The sequence below is a fragment of the Anopheles gambiae genome, chromosome 3, assembly GCF_943734735.2.
Source record: "Anopheles gambiae chromosome 3, idAnoGambNW_F1_1, whole genome shotgun sequence".
In the NCBI taxonomy this organism is placed as follows: Eukaryota; Metazoa; Arthropoda; class Insecta; order Diptera; family Culicidae; genus Anopheles; species Anopheles gambiae.
In genome coordinates this window covers 43,205,984-43,218,917 of record NC_064602.1, presented here as the reverse complement: position 1 = coordinate 43,218,917, position 12,934 = coordinate 43,205,984, and the positions used below count along the sequence as shown (strand labels likewise).

General features: G+C 42.4%; 1 protein-coding gene across 3 annotated transcripts in view; it reads left to right on the top strand.

The window, feature by feature from the left end:
* The window catches only part of LOC3292067 (ATP-binding cassette sub-family C member Sur), an 85,504-nt gene that overhangs the window by 31,530 nt on the left and 41,040 nt on the right, over window positions 1-12,934 (top strand). For all 3 annotated transcript variants that reach the window (XM_061655319.1, XM_061655317.1, XM_061655318.1), the window contains 3 exons: window positions 2,643-3,830; window positions 9,412-9,549; window positions 10,233-10,395. In XM_061655319.1, coding sequence (XP_061511303.1) covers window positions 2,643-3,830; window positions 9,412-9,549; window positions 10,233-10,395 — 1,489 coding nt within the window. The remainder of the gene's footprint in view (window positions 1-2,642; window positions 3,831-9,411; window positions 9,550-10,232; window positions 10,396-12,934) is intronic.

Below are 12,934 nucleotides of genomic sequence, written 5' to 3'. Positions count from 1 at the left end.
CTCCAACCGTTGAAAGCCGAACAGACGAATGGGTTTAAATGGGAACAAAAAAGCATCTCTCACCAACACCGAATGTTGTGTCTCGAATGGGTGCCTCGAGGATGACGCGATAAGCTTTTTTCTCGGTCATGCAAATCAAGCTTTTTTCGGGTCGGCTTTTGCTTTGTGCCACCACCTCCTTCTCTTCTCTTGCACGCACCCCATCCTATGTGACAGTATGCTCGGTCCTTTCTTATCTAGCTGCAGCGGGTAGGATTGAAATGATGCCGGGGTCCGGCACCGGAATCGACTTCGTTTATCCGCCTTGAGGTCCAATTATTTTTTCGCCCTTTGCTTGGTGGATTTTAGCTTTCGTTACGATGGACACAAGGGGCGCAACCAGAATCCGTTTAAGCAGGGACGCCCTGGTGTATGCATGTGAGTGTTGGGTGTTGAGATAGCCGCTTGGAATTAGTATAGAATGGGCAAGCATGAAAAGGGTTTTATGTCGCAAGGTTTTTTTTCCGCTCATCGCTCTCTTATTTAGGTTACTGTATCGCATGATCTTACCGGTTTCTTATGACATAAATCACTTGCTTGTGTGACGGCGTGCGGTCGAGATATTCATGCTGACCAAGAGGAATGGTTTAGGCTCGCAGCTTATTTTGTGTTGATCCGTTTCTTTCGCGACCTGGAATTAACATAAATAACAAATCATAATTTTGTAAAGAAATATTGAGCGATTAGTTTACAAATTCCTAAGGGAACATGATAATAGAAAAAAATAATATTTAATAATATTTCACATTATAAAAAGCTCTGCAAAAGCCTTTCACGTAAAAAAAAAAATAAACAAGATAGACTGTTTCATAATATTTCAGTCTTTCGGTAGATAATTGAGCTACATGAGCTTACCTTTACGATCCATGAACATTTATTTACGTTTTGTGCACGCTGAATTCTACACAAAAAATAATGGACAGCCTAGTTGTTGCATGAACTTAAATGGAGTTTTAACATAATTTTAATATTTTAACACTCTTAGCGCTGGAATTCTGCACTGGCTTTCTGCGGAGAGCACAGTACTGGGTAAGAGAACGGTTGCTGCGGATTGCTGCTGAAAGAACAATCGCAGAGAAGGAAAGTGGAAAAAAACCGGGGATCGAAAATGATCCACGCAGCGCCCAGAGTGTTAACACTTTAAGTGCCGCGTCGTATGATTTCGCATAACGGCTTTGCTTACCGCTCATTTTTGTATCTGACGCTCAGTGATTCTCTTGAGAATGAAAGAGGTAGGAAAGAGAGAACATGAACGACATGTGCTACGTCGCTTATCGGAATGAAACAAAAGATTGATAACAATCGCACGAGAAATTGGCGCTCTCATCGCTCTCTTGCCATACACTACATGCTCACTCGAAAATCTGTGATGTCAACCCGGCGGTCAAAGTGTTAAAGGAAAAATAAAAATTATCTCCTAATTAAAAAGGAGACGCATGGTGTTTTATGGAACAAAGTTATTCATAATGGAGACGCATGGTATTTCACACAATTGAATTGATTTCGATGGAGACGCATGGTGTTTCAAAAGAGGAGCAAATTGTAGTGAAGCCGCAAGGTTTTTTTTTTTGCTTTTTTTATAGAGACTTTGAGCCGATTGGCCTCATTCGCTTCTTTTAATTGGTTGATTTTATCTAAAACTTAAATCTAACATTCTTATTTGCAGGCTATTTGTGGCTTGCAAATACCTTACAGACTCGGTTTACTTAAAGCTATCTGTTGATAAGAATGAAACGGCCCATTTGATCGATCATTAGAATTCGAGAGATAGAGGGCGCTAATAGCGTGTAATTAGATACCAGGCGAAATCGATCGGTCCGAGCATCGGCCATCATACCAAAATGTAATTCGTACGATACGAAGATCAACGGAGGAAAACGGGCATCGACCGTCGCGTCGAACGGGAACGAGAGAAAAGGATACTTAAGGAACATCAGCAGAAGAAGCGCCCTTTTTCTCGCGCATTAAAGTCCCGGAGACAGAAGTAATTTTTTAACCTCCATTTCGGTAAAATAAAGTGTTAAAAGAACTTTTGTGTAATATTTCTCGCAGAATTTTTTGAGTTGAGAAAATTCTGATGCTTGTGGCAACATTATCCATTAATTTTATTTAGAATGTTTGCCTTTTTTACATGTGAACCGCAAGGAGTATACGGACACGCAAAATTTACTTTAAAAATGCGATACACATTTATATGTTTGGTAATTTCATGACCAAATGAAAAAAAATGATGGAAAAGAATTTATTGAAGCAATATAGCGTTACTTTAATCATTTGATCATCAATACTAAAATCATTTGATTTAAACAAAAGCATGCAGCAATATTCTGATTTTTCCAGAGAATAAAAACCCAGACCCAGTAAAAACTCCAAAATCCGTCTTTATCTGGAATACTTTTTTTCTTACACTCCTTCATCCTATCCATTCTTTCGTTTACATCCATCACAGGATTTAAAGCATAGTACAACACCGTACACCTGAGCACCTTGCTCGTCCAACAGATGTGACTTTTCGAACGCTCCTGCCCGGTTCCAAATTGCTGCCGAATGCAATTAATCTTTCTTAACGTTTTCGTTCCATTCTTTTCCAATCCTTTCGCTAGAGCACTCGAGCCTCCCTGTGGCGCTGCTACGTCCGAAACGGGTGGCGGATGTTCCTGCTCGGCGGGCTTCTTAAGCTGGCGGGCGATTTGTGCGCCCTGGTCGGCCCACTTTGCATTTCCAATATTGTCGATTACATTGCCGCCCAATCGCTGGAGGCCACGGCGTCGGGCGTCCCCGAAACGCGTCCGGCAGCGTCGCTAATTTTGGCCAATGAGACAGCGCACTGGGACGCCAGCCAAAACTTGTCCGCCGCCGCCGGCAGCTTTGCCAAATCAAATCAATCACTTGCGGCGACAGCCAGCGGCACTGGAAATGGCGTCGAAATGGATGGCTTCGACGCGCTCACCCTTACCTGGGCGTCCCTGTTCGCTAATGGATGGATCGTGTGCGTGCTCGTGCTGGTGGCATCGCTCGCCCAGGGAACCCTTTCCCAGGCGAGCACTCACCTGATGGACGAGGAAGGCATTCGGCTGAAAAATGCTCTCCAAGGGCTGGTGTACCGGAAAACGTTGCTGCTCAGCACGAGCTGCTTTCACCCGGTGGTGGAAAAACTTCCCACGCGCACCACCGGAACAGCCCGGAATCAGGAGCACCGGCCATCCCGGGTAGGGGCTGCCCAGCCGCAACAAAGCAAACCGCAGCGAAGAAACAGCCCCGGGGCAGAAGCAAATGAACGCCACCGGGAGCGTACGGATGAGAACAATGTCAACAGGCGTGCAGCAACGGCAACAGCAGCAGCAGCAGCTGCAACCGAATTGGACACGGAAGCGATCGAACATAAAACATCGGTTGCAAACAGCGCACAGATGGGCGAGGAGGCGCGTGATGAACGACGGCGGCCACCAAATGCAACGAATGGCGATCAAGTTCAACAGTTCAACGGGCGCACGGCCGGGGAACGATTGTCCTGGGAGGGCGACAGCGTTGCGGAGCGCTTGATTTGTGATGCTCAGGAAAAGACACCACAACCGGCGGAAGAACCAGCGTCCGGAAATGCGTCATCATCATCGTCATCCGGCGGTGCAGCAGCAGCAGCAGTAGCCAGCACATCGGAACGAAGGGAAAAGTTACCAGCGCCAAACTTTGCGCACGATGCTGGCACCATCACCAACCTAATGTCGGACGATGCGTTCAACGTGATGTCGTTCGTGAAGATGGTACACTATGTGTGGGCCATACCGCTGAAGGTAAGTGCGTATGTGCGTGTGTGTGTGCGTGAGTTTGTTTTCAAGTGTCCTCCTGCGTGATGGGGTAAATGGATCGCCGTGGGGAGTTTGTTATTGGGACCGCTTTTCCGGGGTCACGTTTGCGTTGTAGATTTTTGGCGTACAGCGTCGGACGCGCACACAACCTTCCAAAAGCGGCTACAATTCCTATCAATGTTACAAGCTGCTGATGCCTTTCAAATAGGGACCAACGTTTATGATGGTGTTTATTTTGCTGGCAACGCATCAGTCTTTGTTGGCATCGGTTGTTGTCTGCATTACTACAACCGGGTGCGATATCGGTGACACGGAGAGAAGGGAGCAGTGTTGGGTGCTCGCGGTTTAAAAGGTAGACTTTTAGAGAAAATGGAATGTTCAGTGGCATCCATTGGAGTGCTTTGTAAATGTAGCATTTAATTTTGTGAATGTACGTTTTACTGAGAAGGTGTGAAAGCGTTTGTTTTAATTTCATTAAATTATTTGGTTTTGATGCTTCAATATCTAATGTTGAAACACACTGCATTTTAATTTTATACCTGTTTTTGCCTTGGCTTACTGTATCAGTGTCAGTGTCTCAAAGACTAGTGCCATCGTTTAAGAGCTTTCGAAATAAAAAAAACTTAACTTATCTTTTTAAATGTAATTTGCATTGACTGCCACAAACGTAAAATGTCTTATTGATCCTCAGCATTTGCGTGCATGAAACGCAACCCCAACACACTCACGTGCGGAAGTAAATCTTCACAATAACCGTAAATTGTTTTCCGTCTCCCGTAGGCACCATTTTCGATAAACTTCTGCACTAATTCACTTTCGGTTGGCTCAACCGCGTTCGGCAGCTCAAACGTCTACCACACAATCCGGTTATTATTGTTCTGCTTTTAACGTGTTCTTTTTTTGTTTTGTTTTAAATACCAGCATCGAATCTCATTCGCACAATATCACTACTGGCGGAATGTATCATAAAATTTCATTAAAAACTGCCAACGATGCAACGCTGTGCTTGCAAGTGGTCGTCGCTGGTACAGCTGTGATAACAAACCGATCGTCAAGGACACTGGTGCCCGTGGGCGTAAAAGGGGACAGTGTGACCTCACCCACCTGGTGATTAAATTCAATTATTCCGATTTCGTGTGCGAGACCAGGTTGACCAGGTTTTGTTTGGAAGTGAAAATTTGTGCAGCGATACATTCTGTTTGTAGCCTTTGTTGTGCTGGTGTTGGTGAAGTGATTTCGTGTCGCCTATTTTAATGCATTCGATGAGAAGCGCGCAAGGGGCGGAAGTGAAAGCGTACAGCTTTTTTCGGGTAGTTATTTTTCCCGATAAACAACACTGTTATGGAATGAGAAAAAGGGGAACGAGAGAGAGAGAGAAAAAAAACATGACCCTTTTCACGGTTAAGTTGAACTGGCAATATAATTGGTTTAATTGCAAACAATAACAGGGTAGCCAGGTGGTTTTTAAAGGGCATCGTCGTCCGATCGTCAAGGACACTGGTGCCCGTGGGCGTAAAAGGGGACAGTGTGACCTCACCCACCTGGTGATTAAATTCAATTATTCCGATTTCGTGTGCGAGACCAGGTTGACCAGGTTTTGTTTGGAAGTGAAAATTTGTGCAGCGATACATTCTGTTTGTAGCCTTTGTTGTGCTGGTGTTGGTGAAGTGATTTCGTGTCGCCTATTTTAATGCATTCGATGAGAAGCGCGCAAGGGGCGGAAGTGAAAGCGTACAGCTTTTTTCGGGTAGTTATTTTTCCCGATAAACAACACTGTTATGGAATGAGAAAAAGGGGAACGAGAGAGAGAGAGAAAAAAAACATGACCCTTTTCACGGTTAAGTTGAACTGGCAATATAATTGGTTTAATTGCAAACAATAACAGGGTAGCCAGGTGGTTTTTAAAGGGCTTTGTGTGGCCGGCGGCACGTTTAATTGATATCACTAACGAGATGGAGCGGGATTTAAGTGATTGAATTGAAAGGGATACCAATGTTTAATTTCATCAGATAGTATTGTTTCCGCGTGCAAGGTTGTTTGACAATATGAGCTTTCATTTTTATGTAGATAAAATCAATCAGTTAGAGTGTAATGCTTCGTTTAAAATAATATAAATACATGGTGTGTAAAAAAATGCACACATCTTCAAATTTCAATATTTGAGTAATATATGTCCCTTAAAGTTGTTGTCTCAGAGATCTTGATTTTGTTTAGCTAAAGATGGTGTATCGGAAACACCTTTTAGTTTTTTGAATTCCTCATAACAAGTATCTCTTATAATGAGTTTTTCGCATGACGAGCAGATCCAAATACTCAAGCAAAATCTCGCATAACAAGCAATATTATTTGTTTTCCTAACAAAAATCGATGTAAAATCAAGATGATGATCGGTTAACATTGTTCAGTTCTTTAATTTTGATAATCGCTCATTCAACTCTTTTTCGATGCTAAGCATCGTTCTATTTAAATCTGTTGCTAGGAGGAGAAGTGTCGCATTATTGTGTGAGGTAACAATGTGTGGTATTATATTGGCCAGTGTTTCTTGTGCTCTTGTGATGAAGGCTTGCAGGAGTTTCGCAAGACTATATATGTGGTGTGCAAGTGTGTTGTAGATTTTTTATCCAAGGAAATGTTTAAACACCTAATTTTTCCTAATTTGTTTGTTTTCTTTAATCGTAAATATTCTTTCCATAACAAGTTTTAAATAGTTTAACAACGAAACAACTATCTTTTTCACGACACAAATTGATAAAACAGCAATTTAAAAACGTTCATTTTGAGAAATTTTTGAGAAAAAAAAATAAAGACAATCAACCAACCTTAAAATAAAATAAAACTATAACAATGACAAAGCACTTACGGTCCTAGAACTATTTAATTAATTTTTCATATAAATTATATTGCAAAGAGCAGCACACTAGACGAGTTTTTCGCATAATGAGTGAGCCACTGGAACGGATTAAACTCGTCATGAGGGGTGCCACAGTATATTAGTGAATTGGTCAAATAAAATATAAAAACAGAACTAAAAACCACAACCTACAAATATTGGCAATGTCGCATAAATCTTAAAAAAATAATGCTTCTTCTCTTGAGACATTATAATTCTTGAGATTGACTATTCTGATAACATTTCAGACACCACAAAAATCGTTCGACTTGATAACATGCGCTTCATGAAGTCATTTAGGAATGAACCACATCTCCACTGCGATAAATTGTTTATCCTGCTATGACTAAATAAAAAGTCATTGATAATAAAGGCTATTCATAGTGGTTTATGGCAGGCCTAGACCGAAAATGGTTGTTGCGCTAAGACAAATAAGAATAGGAAGTTGCTGCAGGATCCCAAGCAGTCGATCTTGAATGAATACGTTTGAAAGCCATGTCAAAGCTTCTTGTTGATTGTATTCACTCATTTATTTATGGTATTGAAAATCATTTCCATGTTTTGAACCACTGCAGGAAACACCACGTTCAAGAAAAAAATAGTTCAAATTTCAACATCCTGATTTGGATTTACTTAAATCAGAACGACAAACTGTAACAAAAAAGCAAACGAGCGCTCGACGGTTTCAACTCATCCGTGTCCTTCCACACTAATTTCCATGCGGGCTGGTCCGATGGAAACGTTGCATCAACGTTCCCCAATCACTTTGGCACCAAGCCACCGGCACACGGATGGTATGTTAATAATCCTGCTAACCGTTTATTCTTGTGTATTGATCCCTCTAACCGCTTCGCCAACCGACGAAAGCTGCTGGTACAAGCGTTCCGAGCGATAGAAGTGGGACTCTGTTTATTCGTATTTAATTTGTCATTGTATGGAACAAGCGGGTGCAGGGCACAAGGTCATCCTGTGTAGAGGGCATAATTAGGATTGAAGTGAAACTTTTTTCTTCCACCCAGCCAAGCAACATCGTAAGGTTTCGGAAGTTTTCCAATGAATGTTTTACTACCGCTAAGATGACCGGCAGCAGTTTGTGAGGAAGCATAATAGCGTTTATGCCGCCCATTAACATTCCACCCGGTGTAAGGCCATTTGGTGCAGGTGCAGCACCCTTCTTCTGCCCCACTAGCAAAGTTGCTGATTGTTGTTGTGTAAATAATGCCGAGCGCGTGCGGCACCTGCAGTGAATGTTGCCTTTGGTTTCTTTCTTTTTTGGTTCACGCGACAGTTTCAACACTTTAAACGTTAATAGGCACACTGCCATTAAAAGTTATCGGCTGCGGAGTGGTGAGTTAAAACTTTGGCTTATAAGTGATCAAGAGTAATGTGTTAATTTAATCTTATTTAAATACAGACAACACGTTCTTACCTACTACAGGCAGGCTAAAGTGAGGCCAGCGCAAAAAAAAGACGAAGTTCTACGAAAAATGGCAGAGCAAAAATGAATATTCAATATCGTAAGCCACTTCTTCCGTTTGAATGACACATTTCGTTGTCACCGTTTCTAGATTCTGTAATTAGAAGCTTTTCTTTGCCTTCACCCACAGTCATCACTGGCCCCAAGCACGGAAGTAAAAAAGGTGAAAAGTAGGTCAGCGGGAGTGAGATAATTTGAAATTACAAATTACTCGCTGACATTGAAGTGACTCGTGCAGCGGTCCACTCTCTAGTCAGCAGTTGCTGTAGCAATTTAGGGCCGTGGGGTTGAATAGTGAAAAGGAAAAGGAAGAAGCAACTTACTTGCAGTAAGACGACTAATTTCTTCTTCAAGTTTTGGTCACTGGCGAGAGATTCAAAGCTTATAGCGAGAAACAAGCTAAGCGCTTTTCTTATTTCCATTTACTAAGGTTGCGGGTGACGATGAACAGCGTTGAGGGATTTCTCTCTCTCTCTCTCTCTCTCTCTCTCTCTCTTTTTCTCTCTCTATCTCTCGCTCTCTCTCTTCCTCTTTCTCTTTCTCTCTCTCTCTCTCTCTCTCTCTTTTTCTCTTTCTCTGTCCCTCCCAATATCGTGTTATTATTGTTGTGTTTTTTCCGGGTTAATAAAGAAATTTTCCACCACTGTTCCGCAGGGTCGAAGAAATGAAGACCACTGTGAAGAACGCAATTGGCAGCGTTTTTTTTGTGTGTTTGTAGAATATCGTTTTAAGTGCACTTGCTCAAATGACACTGAAAATAATAGTGATAATGATGGTGATGATGATGGCTCAGACGATCGTACAGCAACAAAGTCTGACGGTGATGGCACTTGAGGCACCGACCAACCGCTTCTTCTGTTAGTACAAAAAGAACCCTCTTCGGCATCATTCATTCCGGTAGCGCACGGTGGTAATGAGTAGAAACAATTTTCAATTCATTACCCTACGGGCACGATAACCGCTTGCTGTGCCCCTGCGTGGGATGGTAACCACCCCTTGCCCTTTATATCAACTCTTGCTATGATTTACTGTCCTCCCTACCTATTTACTTTCACTAGCTAGCAAAGAAACCAGGCGTTACTTTGGGGGTGGCTCAGCAGCCCCGTTCACCGTCGTACGCGGGCAGCAGCTCTCAGTGTATCTTTTTTCTTCTTCTCTTGTGTTTCTATAATTACTTCTTTCCTCCATTTTCTTACTAGATTGCCGTCGTTATGTACCTGCTCTATCGTCAGCTGGGGATTAGTACGGTAATTGGATCGGTCGTTTGCATCGTCACGATGACACCGTTGCAGCTGCTGATCGGTAAGCTGATGGCGGCCAACTCGAAGAAAGTCTCGGTATGTATTGGTTGGGGTCGGTTAGGGTGGTTTATGTTGCTGATGGGCGAGCTTTTGTCGTCAAAGTATTAATTCATTATTTCAAGAACGGATGTTCAGTTGAAATATAAATAAAGATACGGTTTGTATTGATCAGGGACACATTTAATTAAATACATCGAAACGAATAAAAGGAAACAATTAAGAAAGTTCCTATTTTTAAAAGGGTTTGCAAACATACTATTTCATGAAAATTTAAATTCCATTGATTCCACCAGGAAGAACATTCTCATTAAAATTAATTCACACTAAGATACACACTCTGGTGGAATGATTTTCCCCAGATTTTACGTTTTTCGCAACTCACTGCTCATATAAGGATCGTTTATTTGCCCTTTTTATCAGTTTTGCATACAATTTTCCACCTTTCAGCGTGGAAAATGGGTACAGAGGTGAAATCTTTTGTGAGCCAGAAATTCACAGAGCCATAAAGCAGTTCGTTTCACATTTAAGCTTCGTGCCATTTTAAATTTCTCCACCACTAGGGTTGCTGTGCTAGGTGCAACTCCAGCAAGAGCCACTATTGCCGGCAACAGCTTCTCCTGCTACCAGAGTTGCTTCCAATTTCGGGGAAGTACCTGATCTCTGATTTTCCCTATCTGTTTTCTCTTTTTCTTTCATTCATTCAAATGCTCCACCTCCAGGAATGCACCGACGAGCGGTTACGGCGCATCAACGAGGTACTGCTGGGGATAAAATTAATTAAACTGAACGCATGGGAGACCGTATTCAAAGATAAAATTTCGCAAGCCCGCCAGCAGGAGCTACGCCACCTCGACCTCGACTCAATCTACTGGACATTAATGAGTAAGTAGTAGGAGCATCCCTTCGTCTGGCATGACTTGTGTGCGCCACTAAATGGAATGGAGTGTGAGAGAGAGAGAGATCGTGGAGGGCGTGTGTGATGTGTTTTATCAGCAGGATCAGTCAAGGGAAGCGAGCTTAAATGAACAAAAACAAGCTATCAGGCAAAAAAACGGTGGCTGAAAAGTTTCCTCTTTCTTCATTCCATGAAACAGTTCAGGCAGTATGTGGAATTGTGTGTTTTTTTTATTCATATAAATAACAGCAATCCTTTTGCAGCCGTTTTCACGCATCATTCCTTTTTGGAAATAAAGATCTTTGCCTTTGAAGGCTACGAGACACTTTTTTACAGTAGTTGAAAAGCAAAAAGGAATTGAAAATGTATATCCCGAATATTTGTTGAAGTTGTGTCAGTCTGGGCCAGTGCTAAATTCATCAACAGGGCTGTGTTTTCCATTCGTTTGTTCCACCATATGGATCCACTCTAAGATAGAATTTTGGCATTTTTTAGCAAGTATTATTACAATAAAATGCACATTATAGGGGTTTTCATGTTGCTGGAAACTGTTTGAGCTGGAATTGAGGGATGTTTTGTGTGTGCGCATAGACTTTCCGCATAGAGGGAAAAACCGCACAAAATAAGTCAATTTCGATTAAAAAACATTCAAGAGCCACGATTTATACAGAACACAGAAAAAAACTATTTTTTTTTGTGTTTTTGGTTAGAGCGCCAGCTTCTAACACATGCACTGAAAACATAAATAAAAAAATTAATATTTATCCAGCAATCAGTTAAAAAAGAGTTTTGTAATATATTTTTAAAACTTAAAATTGATCAGAATTGATCAAACACAGTGTAAGCTTATTGGATAGCAAAATGATTCTGCCGCAAAGCCAGTGTTTGAAGAAAAGACGCTTATAGAGTTGTGTATAATGATTAGCGATTTGTTTCCTAATATTGCGTATAACGGCTATGCAAACTTTGTCGCTGTTCATATCCAACAATCTACAGCACCTACCATGACTATATTCTTTTGTCAGATAAGGGTCGCACCAGTGGCGCGTTAAACGGTGGGCGGACTAGGCGGCCGCCAGGGGCCCCGTCGATCTAGGGGGCCCCGTCATTGTGGATGTTCGACTTCGTATCGCCGTCATTGTGGATGTTCGACTTCGTACCGATTCTACCCCCCCCCCCCCCTCTGGATGGGACTTTTACCATCTATTTCAAAAAGACACATTTTTAATTAATTCATTTTTCCCATCGCTTTACTCACTGTATTTTATCGAGGGCCCCGAACTGCAGAAAACCGGGGCCCCATACTACTCAAAGCAGCACATTAAATGTTCTAAGAAATCTGCCAATACTTGCATCAAAGCTGCGCTGCGCCACGCGCGCACAGCTCAAATCAATACCTCATCATCGTTGGCGCAAAGTATTGGACAGAGCGAGAAACCGTCAATTTTTGCTGGTGTGGGTGGCCTGTGCACGAGACACCCAAACCCACAACCACGCAGAGCAACTTGCTGCTAAAATGAAATGCACAGATCGCTGCGCTTAACTACCACCGAAATCCCGTTACACAACACAAGCATACAACACACCCAAACAAAAATTTAAAGGCCCCGAAACACAATATCAATACATCGGCTCGTAGCCGGTAAAATTAGCAGGAAAAATTGACTAACATCAAGCAAGCAACGGTGCTCCAGTGGGTAGAGGTTTCATTCGAGAAACGATTCCATCGATATCGATGTGTGCACTTTTCAATTTGGCTGGGATGAAACGTGCCTGCGCTTGTCTGGGGGCCCTATACTTGTTTTGCAGATGTGTGCCGAAAACAGACAGCTGTTTTCACGCGAAAAATGGTATTCATATCTCAAGCCTGAGATCGTGGAGCGTGCCTGCTTTTAACGCAAAACCTTAAATTTTCACGCGGGGCCCTACTCAACTTTTGTGGTCAACTGACAAATAGGGGAAATCGGGAAGGGGTGGTATTTATATGTCCAAAAAGAAACTGTGCCATGTTAATATTAAAATGATGTTTTATCACTATTTACATACAACTTTTTGCGTGAAGACAAGATAAAAAACCGTTACAGCTATGCTGAAACTAAAACTCAAAGGTGGTTTACGGGGCCCCAACTATTATGTGGACTCTTCGATGAAGGGGCCCCGTCGGTAAGGGCCCCCGTCGGTAAGGGCCCCCGTCAATAAGGGGCCCCGTGCATTTGGTGTCTTGGTGTGGATGGTCGGTGCACGAGCTCACCAAAAAAAAAAACGCGGAGACACTTGCTGCTAAAATCCAATGCACGGAACACAGAACAGAACGCTGCGTTTAACCACAAAGAAAACCCGTTTCAACAGCCACAAGCACACATCATACACAGACAAACATTTAAAGGACTCTAAACAAAATTTCAATACACCGGCTCGTAGCCGGAGAAATTAACAGGAAAAATTGACACCAAGCTCGCGTCGCTTAAAAAAGCCTAGGAAGGTCGTTTGGTCAACGGTGCTTCAGTGGGTTGAGGTTTCATTCGA